This window comes from Dicentrarchus labrax, unplaced genomic scaffold (genome assembly GCF_905237075.1).
Source record: "Dicentrarchus labrax unplaced genomic scaffold, dlabrax2021, whole genome shotgun sequence".
Lineage (NCBI taxonomy): Eukaryota > Metazoa > Chordata > Actinopteri > Moronidae > Dicentrarchus > Dicentrarchus labrax.
Genome location: NW_026136701.1, coordinates 13103852 through 13118085, shown reverse-complemented (window position 1 = coordinate 13118085; position 14234 = coordinate 13103852). Strand labels below are relative to the sequence as shown.

The 14234-nt window shown below is 39.7% G+C and overlaps 1 protein-coding gene across 2 annotated transcripts in view; it reads left to right on the top strand.

Annotated features, from left to right (window-relative positions):
- Positions 1 to 14234, top strand: part of gpc5c (glypican 5c) — a 95102-nt gene that overhangs the window by 65607 nt on the left and 15261 nt on the right. For both annotated transcript variants that reach the window (XM_051404552.1, XM_051404541.1), the window contains one exon: positions 11854 to 11995. In XM_051404552.1, the coding sequence (XP_051260512.1) occupies positions 11854 to 11995 (142 nt within the window). The remainder of the gene's footprint in view (positions 1 to 11853; positions 11996 to 14234) is intronic.

The window sequence follows — 14234 nt, the reverse complement described above, 5'->3', positions numbered from 1 at the left end:
GCGCATACCTGCACACAGGCGGCGTTACACAGTTGAAGTTTCCATCTATTTAACTGTTCCAAAGCATCAAACATGGCAAAAAGTTTGCTTAAAATCTAGTTTATTTCAGAATTTTAATTTCTAACTTTTGACATTCACCTTTGACTGCTACTGACACTGGTTACTATCCAAACTAATTCATATAGATCAAAGTGGTTTTGTTCAGAAGGAAAAGCTCTGCCAACCGCCAAAATAGGCTAATACCATTTCATGCTCAAAAGTCCTTTGACAGGCTTAAAGGCACGCTTCCTAATTTCTTCCCACCTCACTGTTGAAGTCAACTTTGAACTGAACGGACATTTTTGAGGCTATATGGCACAAAATCAGGGAGTGTATCCTTAGTTGTTCTACCTCCTCAGGTTTCTAGGTTAATTTAACTTGATCTTCTCATTGACATTGACTCATTGAGTATTTAACTGACTACTTGTTTAAAGCAAAATATCATATTCTCTCTCTCTCCCCTTGTCTGTAGTCTGAAATTAAGTTAGAGTAATTTACTTAAAGTGTAATTTACATATTATTAAAATGAGAGTAAATCACATCCCTGTCAGAAATGTTACAAGCCGAGGCACATGGTAGCCCCATGTAGCCCTTTGCTGCACGTCGTCTCCCCCACTTCTGTCTATCTTCCTCTGCTCTAATAAATAAAGGCATAAAACCCTGAACATATTGTCACCTGTCTTGATGTCTACTTTTCGAGCAAACGCTTGTCCCTGGCTCTCTTTATCCTGGCTACAGAGCCCTGAACAGATGTTTGGAGACAGGGCCATTATATAAGAATCTTCCAGGTGGGCGAGTCAGTTCACAAAATAAGTTATTTTACAGATTCATTTTGGCAAGCCCATCTGGATCCCTCTCCAAATTACAAACTTTTCTGGACACCCTTGGTGCCTTTTAGGCTGTAATGTTAATTGCAGTTCAATCCTAAAGGAGTAGTTTACAGATATAAAGCACTGTGGAGGCATACAGTTTACAATTGTTTATGAAGGCCTCCGACTTAGCCCGGTGATTGTGGACAAGAGCTCCATCATCAGTAGGTAATATAACAACATGACTATCACAAATCAGATTCTTGATGCTGGGGGTTACTGCACATTCACTGTGTGTGGATCCTGTGCAAATAAGTGAAGGGAGTAGGTTTTGGGTTAATGAACCAGAGAAAGTTTTTCATAGTCCTTATATCCCTCCGTGTTACAATGCTGATGTCTTTAATTTTTTGAGAAATGAAACCTAGTTCACTGTAGCATTCCCAGCAAAAAAAACGGTCTACTTTGAAAGCTTAAAATCTTAACAGGCATTGCGGTAACAGCAGAGTGCTTGACATTGATCAGCAACACCTGCGAGCTCTACCTGATACTGTGTGTTATGGCTAGTTGGTGGAAAGATTCAGTAAAGTATTACTGATTATATCTTAAAATGAGTATATTCCTTTAAAAATCTGATCTGTTGTTATTAAACAGGCAGATCATTTGAAAGTCTGGAAACCGCACACTGAGAATAAAAACCTGACCTTCGCAGTAAGAAAAAAGCTGAACTGAGAGAAACATTAAATAATGGATTTGCTTAGATGTCTCCCGTGGACTAGATATGATCAAACTAATGTCTCCTGGGTTATTAATTTTGGTTCTTTGTGTGTGTTCTTGTTAGGCCTTTGAAGTAGGGAAGAATGATACAAATGATCTTTTTAGGCTTGATTTTGTGTCAATGTTACAGTAGAAGCACAATTAGGAGTGCCTGTGTGTTTGGCTTCTTTTATCCTTGGAGCTAGTTTTTAAGGGTAGCTTTATTATCCCCACAGGGCAATTTGTTGTACAGCCAGCAGTATATGCATAATCAACATGACTGGACAACAATGTTAAATAAAGTACATAAATACAATACAAAAAATCACAGTTATTTAAAAGGCTAAGTTAAACTCAGCAGCACACTGCACAACTGCTGCTTTATGTCACCATTACCACTGCCATCACCTTCCCAGCCTCATCCCTTCCCAGTCTGGCTTGTTGTTTTCAGTGAAAGACAAAGCAAAACAGTGGATGGATTTTAAATTGCATGCATATTCTCTTTTTCCCATTTAAAAGGTATTGCAGGTATTTCAATGAATCGCTAATCTGAGCTTTTCCAAATTTGAATAACCTCCATTTCCGGGATTAGTGAGGTTAAGATGTGTATATTTTTACCTACTGGAGAGTAGTTAGACCGTGAGCACTGTGGCACTAAGAGGATTGGGAAACCGCTGCTGATGTATCACAGACTCTGACCCCTCATCTACCCATGACATTCTCCTCCTAAAGCACTCAGAGCTGCATAAAACATTAGTGTGTGTGTGTGTGTTTGTGTTGGTGTGCACACAAGCTTGCACATTGATTTTTGATTCAGACATATACACCCAACCTGTGGTGGACAGGTTTGCAAGGTGAAAGAAGACAGAGGAATCATACACAGTTGCAGACATCTCCATGCAGAATCCGACACATAAAAAGTTGGATATAACACACAAACACACACAGGAAAAGCCTAATCTCTTGACCTCCTATAAAATGGTCCATTAAGTGAGCAGGCCAAGTTATGGTCCTCCCCCGTGTATCTCCTCTGACTATCCTCTTCCCCGCTCTCTTTCTCTCGGCCTGTAAATATTGCTAATGTGGACAATAAATGTTTCAAAGTGGATTTTTGATTCCCGGCCATCGGTCCAGCTGTTTTTGGGTGGGGATCCTTTTACAATGGTCTATCTGTTTCCATGTGAGTGTTAAGGCCAGATAATTTGTCAGTGTGTCAATTTGCACTATGGTAAATGCAAACCCAGTGGCAACACGCAGTGCAGGGGGAAAAACAACCAGGCGGTCATTCTCACGCTTAATTTCCATCTTTATTTTTTTGTGTTGGACGCACACACCAACACAGAAAGCATCATTAGAGAAAGCTGTGGTGGATGGAGAGTTGGAAAGACTCCTGCATACAAATCCAATACAGAGAGGCCAGTTGTGTATACGTGATTGATGGGATTGACTACTGCTTTGCTGTCTGGTTTGGCCAGTGGCCCGGCCAGGTTCCACTTCAGGGAGGCCTTACTTGTACTTAACACACCATCAGAACATCCCCTCTGTGGATCCAGTCGATCCTCGGATCTATCAGCTGCTGAAAGGACTCAAGAGTTAATACGTGCTCTTGTTAGTGAGGACAGTTTGTGTATGCTATTTATAAGGTGGTGAAATTAAACACAAATAATGTGTCATCTTAACTTTCTTGATGTCTTTCTATTAACATTATAAAAAGTGTCTAAAAAGCACACTACAGTTGCTTGTGTGACTTCTATGTACCTTCACAGTCTCTTTTATGTTTTAGCAATGCCTGTAGTAGTCAGAAAGGGTTTGAGCTTTAAAGAGTAAGTGGAGTCCAGGGATGAAGGAAGAGCTGGGGCTGAGCTGGCAGCCCGTCACAGGGAGGGGACAGATTCTTTCCACTTGAAGAAGATGATGGAGCTGGCCTTCACAGGAGCTCTGCTGCTCTTTGCTGCTGCTGTGGCAACAACACAGCAACAAGTCTCACTGCCCAGGGCTCTCTCTCAGCTTGGCAGCCAAACTTCTTGAATCCAGACTCTAATTTAAGCATAACAGTTTTTTTTTGGCTGTAATAATTAGATGTAAAGCTCATAAAATTCCAGTGAACTGTGACTGTTTTTCCACATTGGGTCACATTTACTCTCCTGGTGGGTTTCAGTTACATGAAGACAGTGATTCTTGTCATATGGAGAAAATATGTGACCTGTTTCTGGCTCATAGTTATTAAAATCCCCCTTTTCAGTGTAATATGCTGTGCAAACACCATGTTCCAAAGTTTATCCGCAACAGGGATTATAGGCTCCTGTGGCTTCATATATTTAGTAAATATTAAAGAAAGTATTCCATTTTGGATGATAGAACATAAAATGTTGTTAATTAGGGATGGATATTGATATTGGCACTGTTTTCCTGATATGATTACATTTTGACTCCAAAAGTCCTAGTTTGATTCAATTTAATTTGATCCAACTCAATTCAAGTTAAATTCAGTTCTTGAAGATTTACATCAGATAAGCTAACAGCTGTTATTTACATTACTTTTTGACTTTTTTTTGTGTGTGTTGTAATTTCCATAATGTCAGTATTTTACACACTGCGAATCCCTAACCGTATCCTTTATAACAAATAAATACAGCTGCATGCAAAGGCTGATCTTGGGATTTTAAGATTGATCCTGTACAGTATCACTTAACAAAAAATTACAATTACAATCATGTTGTTTTACCCAGTGCACTTCTTCTTCTTGTTCCCTGTCTCACATGCACTGTATTAAAGATGTATGTAGTGTAGAGCCTGCATTGATTGATGCAATATGTGGGTTGATGATCATAATGATGGATTATCATGGGGAACGACCTGGAGTGGTACCATATCAACCATTTGTACTGCTGCCTTTATAAGGCCTTCTGTAGCACAGTTTAAAGTCTGCAAGGCTTCTGTTTCCCAGAAACCCAGCAGCAGCCTTCATTGTCTGTTGACCCTCACATCTCAGTCGACTTTTCATCAGCTAGGTAGCTGTTTGAACATGCTCTCAGAAAATCGCTGATGTCACTCAAACTGTCTTGCATTTTTTATCAACATCTCCATCATTTGCCTGACAGAAGCGAAAGTGTATTCACCCGTAAATACGTTACACACACACACACACACACACACACCAATGTTCCTGAGCCAGTGTCTGACAGGAGCAGGGTGTGACAGTTCAACGCCACAGCATGTTGTCGTGACTGACTCATGAGGGTTACATGAGGTCATGGCCAATAAAGTGTCACTAATGGTTAGCAACAGAATCGGCTTGTACTAGCTTGTAGTGTTGGGGTGTGTGTCTCTGCCATTGTTTAAAAAAATTTTCAAAGTATTACTCAGACCTCTTGGGAAATCTACATGTTTATTTCAAAAAGTACAAGCAATTTCTGTTTTCAGATTTTATACAGATTGCATGAAATTTTGTGGGAAGTTAACTCATGCATTTTTTGTTGCAGAAAACACAACCATGTGGCCACTTAAAAAAGCATTTAGTTTTGGCTTGTAACTCCTGAGACGTTGCCTTCTTTGGTTCAAGACAAACCTTTCAGTATTTGTCCAGGAACATGTCTGCCTAAACAAATAGTCAGTCTTTTTTTTTTTTTTTCTATAGCTACACCTTTTCTATACTTCAAACTTTAGATGACCATTGTGTAGGTTTACTCCAAGCGATCTTGCCAAATTGGATGGTGCCGTAGACATATGATTAATTTAACTGGCAGTGACTCATAAATAATGAGTCTGACTCACATATTTCTTCTGCCATCAGCTATTTGTACATTGATGCAGATCCAGATGCCGAAATATAAAACTTTTTTTATCATCAAATAACATAGTGGAGGTTTGTGTGGCCTTGGCAGAGGTGCGTGTGGTCAGTAAGTGTGCCCACTCATATGATAATAGACTTTTTCATTTATTTTATTTTGCCTTGTCTTTATAGTCTAACTACATGTAGTTTGTATGTTTTTATGTGAGGTGGTGGTCAGCGATCTATTGACAGTTAAACCTTCAGTCTCCAGAGTGATATGGGTTTCACATCTAAAAGTCAACAAGGCAAAAGATCTGTTTGTCATCTTTGGATAAAGGGTTTTTATTGGCCTCATCTTTAACCATGGAAAAGGACAACAGCAGAAAAGTACTTGGCTCACAGTGTTGTTATGCCTTTGATTTGAAATTCACTTTTGAATTTCACTTTCCATGTTGTGGATGGCAATGCAGGCTTTTGCTTAAGTAAAGACTCTGACAGCTACCATTGCTGTCCAGTTCAGAACTTTGCTTAATCTGCCAGTCAAAGGATCTTTATTAATTAAGAACTGTCAGGAAACTGGTTGGCCATAACAGGCATCATTAATCCACACAAACAATACATCATATCTGCTCCAGAATCAGCAGCTATGGATGGCTGAGCAGTGCAGCTATCAACAGTTCCGTTTGTCTGCAGCCTGACACTCTTCCTAGAAGGCTTCATTTGTCTGTTGATGTGAGGTGTAGAGAGAATTGCAGATACTCCCTCTAGATCCAGGGACGTATACACACACACACACACACACACACACACACACACACACACACACACACACACACACACATAGATACAGTACACATGTATTCTGTCTCTTAGCTGATGTTTGTTTTTACACAAAAGCATTATGAGCCTGTACAGGAGAGAATTTTAATTTAAAAGTTAGGAGGACTTTTGCAGATTTTAGAGATTACCGCTGTCACTTTTTCCTACAGTCTCCTCCAGGTTTTCCTTCCATTCTCCCTTTCTCTGTCCACATATGCAGTTTTTGCCACGACTGCCCTCAATGAGGTGATACTGTTTCAAACTGTCAGGGAAGAAAAAGAGCACATGTCTTAAAGTGGGCATACAAAGGTTATGACTTAAGATCTTGGTTCACTAGTTTGACAGCAGTATCCTACTTATTACACATGCACAGACATGTGTGCACACACACACACACACACACACACACACACACACACACACACACACACACACAGAAACCCTCTTACACAATTACTGCGACAGTTGCAGTATTCATATCCCATTTCTTGTGCACATGTTCACATTTTTACATCATAATCAGATTTTCTCTTTCCACATAAAACTGGAACTTGTGTTCACAGTAGCCTTAAACCACACACAAACACACACACACATTCTTTTTCAGGGTTGTCTTTCTTCCAAACTCCTGATTGATTACTCCTGGCAGTACAGATTTTAGTGTGACTAGGATGCAGTCAAATACATGCAGGAATTCAGCCCTTGATGCTCTCAAACATGCCCCATCACCCTCTGACTGAAGAATGCTTTTGAAAAGAAAGAGAGGAGAATGAGTTGGCAGGCTGAGAGGAGAACTAAAAAATATTTCATGATTTGGGATTTTATTCAAAGCCTTATGGGAATACCTGATTTGTCTTCGGATGTCAGGGTAATTTCAAGGCAAGCCCTGGGTTTAGAGGCTGGCATCTTGTTTTTTTCAACCCCTCCGCCCTCAGCGCCCTCACCTGCTTACACAACTACAGGCTCAGTCTTCCTCAGTCTCTCCCCCTTTCTGTCTGTCTGTCTCTTTTTCATTCGTCGTCAACCTGTCACTATCTGTTTTACTTGGCGGGTGCATTTGCAAATCTTACATGTTGATCTGAAGTTGACACTTGAACTGATTGTTCCAGTTTCACATCCCTCTCAACTTCATCCAGTCATCATATTGTTAGTGGGTATCAAAGGAAAATCCATTTCCTCTATAACTTCCTGAGGAAATAATCAAATGATCTAAAATTTCAGATTTTTGTGTCGGACCCTCAGCACTGAAGAGAAGTGGATTAACTTTAAACCTGCCAATGATACTGAAACAGGAAAACATATATGTTAAAACAGGTTGCTGTAGCTATTTGTTAATTGTTTTCTCAATATTCTCAGCTACACTCAGCAACAGGACCTATATAACAATGAAAATAATTCTGGAAGAAGTTGACTAGACTGATAAATTAAAATTCACCAGTTTTCTTATGCACATCATATTTTAAGGAACATACAATCGCAGTAATAAAAGTAGGGAAATTGCTATATGACCTTAAATTCTAACCTTTAAAAGCTCCAATGTTTTATTATTATTTCAGTGTCTGTACTCACTATTAATAAGCTTTTCTGAAACAGCAAAACTCCATCTAGTCCAATAGTATAGTGATATTCTGCATTGTTTTGCATGTCATAGAGAGAAGGCCGAGTCAAGTGAGAACAAAGACATTTCTTCCTCTAGGGTTACATTTCTTCTTTGTACATTTCATAAAGGCTGCTGCTATTGAAATATTCTGCCCACTTGTTCACATTTACCATGCAGTACAGTGTGACAGATCAGGATGAAGAGCCTTTGAAAGGTTGTTGTTTCGGATGGCATATATAGACCACCTTTTGTTGTGTTATTATAGTATTCATGTATCGGTTCTGAGTCATTTGTTGCTAGGAAATATTGTTTTTCATAGTTGCATTATTATTTGTATTTGTGATTAACTTACACAGCTTAGCATATAATATATATGAACTCTCCCCTGACGTGATGACTGCTTCTCTGAAGAAGATGGAAAACTGAACAAAAAAGCCAATTTGAGAAACGGCTTAAGACACTCATTGAAACCCAGAGCTGGTCCTTAGTGCAGCAACAGTATTTTTCTATCAGAAAGCAGATAGGGAGAGAGAGAGACTATTCACTGCATATTTTGCATTCAACAGTCCTTAAGAACTCATATTGGAATATTGTATATCACTCCCTCTTTCGCTCCCAGGGCAAATTAGAAATTTGCTTCTTCACCATGTTGTTGGAATACCACAATTGCATTCCGTGCGTGTTACTTTTGAAATTACCCACAGTAGAGTTGAAATTTGAACAGAAAGAACTGAATTTAATGGCAGTTTTGCAGTCCTGACAGAGTCCAAACAAACCAACAAACTGCATTGGACGGCAGCCAACCAACGATTCTACAACGGCCCAACTGTGGTTTCCACAGCGACAGCCCCTTAATTGATTCCTTCCCTAATTAACATGCTTTAAGGACAGCTGGGCCAAGCAGCATTGTGTTAAACGTCCCCTGAACGGCATGGTTATTAGCTTAATACCCAAACGGTTATCTGGATGGTGTTGGTACACAGCACTCTGCTGTTCAGCAGAGCATTTCCTCATAAGCTCGTGGAATGTGCATTGAATTTATTCAGTTGCTTTACACAGAAAAATGTTAATGGGTTTATCACGGTTGCTGTCCAGAATCAAGTGAGATGTTTTCTCTCTCTAGCTTTCTATCTTCCATTATCTTACCCTTGCAGGTTTCTGCTAAACTATTTGGATTGATGCAGTATTGATGCAGGATAGATACTTAAATTATAGCTTACTTTGTTATGCACTAATAGTTTTTAAACTTTTTCCTGTAATTCACAGCAACAGAATAGTTTTTCCTAAACGTGTAATGAAAACAACCAGTACCACACAGTACATGATATATGAGTCCAAACAAAGTTTCTCCTTCTTCTAATAGAATATCACATTGCAGCCTCAAAACAGGCGAAACGAGTACAGGACACACAAAGAGCCTGTCAACAGGTTGTATGTAATGTGAGCCAATACATAACCATAAAATGCTGTGACAAGTGTGCAATATTGTTCATATTTTTTTTTTTAAGAAATCCTCTTGTACTGTCTCTGTCCATCTGTGAAAACTGAGCCACCCCGCTATTGTCAGTGGCTTTTGCAATGAGCATAAGTGATATGTTTTACCTGCTTTCACTAAAGGGCCCACTCGAGTTTCATGAAGCTTGGCCTTGTGTTCTCATTTCACTGTACAGTAGCATTTGTTTCACTCACTCAGGCCGGTGTGAGAGAGGGTGCATTTACATGAAGTAAAAATAGGATACCTGAAAGATGCAGTGATTTACAATATCAAAAGTACCTGCTCGGAGCAGGAACATTCTCATCCTTTTCCACTCTCCCCTTGTGATTATTACTACTCACTACTTTGACACCAATTAAGCTGCTGTAGAATTAGTGCTAACAATCAAATATTTATACAAAAACATCAGCTAAGTTTTGTGTAGGTTTCCCATTACTTGCCTCTTCATTCCTACTTGGATGTTTTAGACCTTGACTGTCTGGGCATCTACTCTTCTATATAATTTCTAAGTTAGAAATGTCTAGACTGAGATAACGACTGAATGAATCGCCATGAACGTTTGTATACATATTCATGAGAAATATTTAGAGAAGACCTCATGGCTTTGGTGATCCCCTGACTCTTCCTTTAGTACCACCAAGAATTTGATATTTCTGGTTTTGTGTGAAATGTCTTGACAACTTTTGGATGGATTGCCATGACATTTGGCACATACATTTAAGGTCCTCAGATGACGTATCCCCATGATTTTGGTGCTCCTCTGGCTTTTAATTTAGTGCTGTGTCCAATACTAATCACATTCCCATCAGCCTTAACTGAGCTTTGTGTTTATAGTGCTAATTAGGAAATGTGAGCATGCTAAGACGCTAAACATTATATCTGCTAAACATCAGCATTTTAACATTGCTACTGCAAGCACGCCGTAGACTCCAAGTGTTGTTTCAGGATTGTACCTTACATTTAGCTCTGCATTGTAAACAGTATATATAATCCTGTCTGCTTTCATTTCTTTTGGAGTGTTGAAGGCTTAGGAGACAACTGGTTAAAGGTCACCTTTGCTGTCAGGTGTGTTGAGTGACAGAGTCAGAGTCTGGTGTCAATGGCAAGGATATTAGTCATCCCTCAGCACCCCAAGCCCCACACCCATCCCGCCCCCCACACACACACCTCTCAACATGGCTTTAGTGGTTGTTCTCTCCATATGAAGGTCAGCTGTGTACCAGGATTGATCTTGTCAGCTTTCTCATGAATGTTTAGTAGTGTGTGTGTGTGTGTGTGTGTGTGTGTGTGTGTGTGTGTGTGTGTGTGTGTGTGTGTGTTATGTGTGCGCGCGCCCGTCAAAATAAGCGAACTGTGTGTATGTCTATAGCTCCACATGTTCTACAAATCTGGTATTCAGGTGACTTTCTTAGCCCCGTACTCCAAAGGATCATTTGTTGTTGTGTCAGGAGAGCTTCTTGTCAGACATGGTGTGATGGAACAAAGACCACCTTCATGATGGTGGACAGCAGGAAGAGCCAGCAGGAGGTCCAATTAGTTGGCCTCATGCTGAGAGGGAGGAACATCATAAAGAGTAGTATTTCACGCTCCGGGCTGAGAAAGTTTTCATGGAGAACTGTGATTATAGTGGGGCGTGATATGGGTTCTATAGGTCCCGGTGTCGATTACAATTAGATGCAAGAGTGTAGTGAAAATATAGATGATCTACTTTATCGATCAATGAAGCAATCTTCAATCAGTTGTGACAGAAAGATTCATAATCTAACAAATGAATGTGTGCTATATGAAAAGCTTACAGTGTATGAATGATGCTGTACTGTGGGGAAATAAACAGATGTCATTAGATATTTGCAGATGTTTGATGTTCTAATTGCCATACGAATAAATCATGCACCTAAAAATTGACTAATGTTACAGTATTGGGTAATATATTTGGTTTCCTGTAGACATTAGCAATGGAAAAGTAAATTTAACTTCATCCAAAAAATTTAAACTTTGCTGTCTGAAGGGAATTGTACAAAGTTATAAAACTACCTTTTGTATTGGGGGTTACTTTCTCAACCCTGTAATCAATGATCCTCTTAAAATGTGGTTGTAATTAAATGAAACACGTCATTTTACCACCCAGGGCCCTCACTTTACACCACCCACAATGCTCTTCTGTTTCCACAGGATGCTATGTATCATCTATTGAGCCTTTGCTGACATTTACAGGAATTCGTATTGTTATAGAGCTAGAGAAGGAACATAGAACCACCAGTATTCCACTGGGAAACATTATACCACTTACTGATTGCAAGATCTATAACTTGCTACGCAAATGTATTTTAGAGTGTTTCATGTAGAATTGAAATGTGTTTTACAAAGACTCTACTTATATAGTAGAGGCTTAGCTTATATGTGATAAATTTGAGAATCAGGTTTGCTTTCCAGTCCATTACTGAGTTTTTCATTTCCTATAAGGTTTCGTCTACAGGGTAAGGGGGGGTAAAGATGATAAAGTAAAATGACTATTATACATAAACCAGTGTGTAATAAACCTTATATTACTTTGTTTGTGGTTCAGGAGACCCAGGAGAGGTTTCCAAAACTGGGCCAGATGGAGGCCTGGGATGAGCTGGGCAGTGGTGAAAGAGAGGAGGGCAGCACCACAGACTGTGATGATGAAGATGGATGTCAAGCCTCAGGAGACGGGCCAGGCCATAACTGTAAGTAATACATCCCCACCTCCACACACACACACACAAATCCCCTTCCCTCTGTTCCTTTTCCCTTTGCCAATTGCAATATTGTTGGCAAAAGTAATGAGCCCTAATCTTGTGCAAGTTTCCTTCACTTCTTACATATAGGACCCTTACTTCTTTTTTTATCACCTCTTATTCATCAATCTTGTGATGATTTACAATATCACTGTTATATTTTTAATTGTGCCTTTAATCAGATGACTTTGTGCAGTTTAGAACCAAGGACAGATCAGCTGCTGACAAGGCAGCGTCCTTCCTCTCTTTTCTCTAGCTCAGTGAGTCTTGAATTGTTTTCTAAGGATTGCCACAAAGTCACTCTTTCATTCACCTCCTACATGGCAAGAGAAATTCACTTTCAAACACACTTTAACATCCTTACCTACTGTGTCTTGAGGTTAGAGCAAAGGTGGAGGCATATGAGGTTCTTCAGATATTTTTAATCCAGTGGGCACACACAGAAACACACACATATACATATACACACACAAGGCAGTGAGAGGTGTTAGGGCTTGTGTTGGATGAGAATCATTTGATCTCCTGCAGAAGCTTCTTGTTAACCAACCCTAATTATCATGTTGGTTTTTTCCACCTACACAGTTAAACAAAGGAGTCTAGTGTGAAGCATTGTCTTACTGGCACTGAGGGAGGAGAGAGAAATACGGAGGAGCAAATATGCACTCATCCATGCACATAATAGCAGCAGGGGCCAGGTGAAGTATAAAAAATGTCTTTTTCATGTGGCTAGTAAATAGGCCGTCAGGAGATAAGCTGAGACATTCAAGCAAGCAGACAGACAAACACAATGAATACAAGCCCCGTGATAAGATCATCACTGGAGTAAGTATAGTCTTTTTGGGCTTCCCCAAATCTTTTGCAAGACTGCAGAAATGCCAGATGCTGAATAAGCAGTCTTTTCATATGTAACACGTGCCATGTTTATGTTTCCAATACAAATGCACAAAGGTGTATTTTGCACAACCACATGTATTAGCAAATAAATGTAACCAAATAAATACAACAGACATGGGGGGGGGGGGGTCCTGGTGACCTAGAGTTTAAGAATCACAATGAACACATTTCATATTTACCCTAGGACCTTTGTTGCAAGTAATGTCATCCCTCCACTGTTTCCCTTTATTTTCTCTCACCTGTCCACTCTCTGCTATAACAATAAAGGCATAAATGCCCCCAAAATATCCTTTCAAAGGATACAAAAGGAATTCAAAAGTTTTTTCAAATACCAACAAACCTTTCATCTCTTTCTCATATGTACAAAATTATACTCACAAGGCATAAGGGCTCTAAGTCAGCATATAACAGGTGACAGCCAGTGTGGCTTAGTGTGCTATCATCATAGCTTACCTACTGGTATAGTCTTACCTAAGGCTATCCACACAACAGTACAGCTGATAAACTAATCAATAGCCATTACATTCCCAGTTCCAGTACAACCAGCCCTGGACAGGTCCTCTCTGCCCTGCTCCTTGTTGTGATGTGGATAAAACATGCCACCCTTTCTTAGAGCTGTGACAGCAGCAGCAGTGTCCCAACTGCAGGGGATAATCAATCAAAACCACTGTCTGAGATTTACAGAACAAAACCCATTAGTCTGTGTTCAAAGTATAAATCCATATCATGGTGAGCCCTGTTGCCTGTGCAACTGTCCCTTAGGTTTCAAAAGAATATTAGTCATCCAGTAACACAATAATGCTGCTTGGAAAGGTGACTGGCCTATTGGTATCTGTCAAAGCAAATTACAGCACTGGCCCTATTATAAGACAACTCTGACTATAAGACAGTTATTCTCTTCTCTGGAGACTGATGCCAAGAGCTGGGCAACATGTTGTCCAGTGACGCATGGACAGTCCATTTTTGGCACATCATCCATTTACGCCAGCCAAGCCTGTCTTTGAAGTCAGCTGTGGATATGTTCTGCTATTTGGCAATTTCTGAAGCTTTCAGGTGGATAACAGCTATGGTAATAGGCATTCTTTAATTCTGTTTTTCAGTCATGTGTTGTTCTCACACACTCCCCTGTCAAGCTCTTTGAAGTGACCAGTTTTGGGGTCTAGAGTTTTCCATAATGATTAGATAAGACTTTCTCATTATATTTTTACATGGTATTTATATGCCTCTTGATTTTTGTTTTATTCCATCTGCCTCACAAATCATCAAGTGAGGTCTTAAAATTGGCGTGTTAATG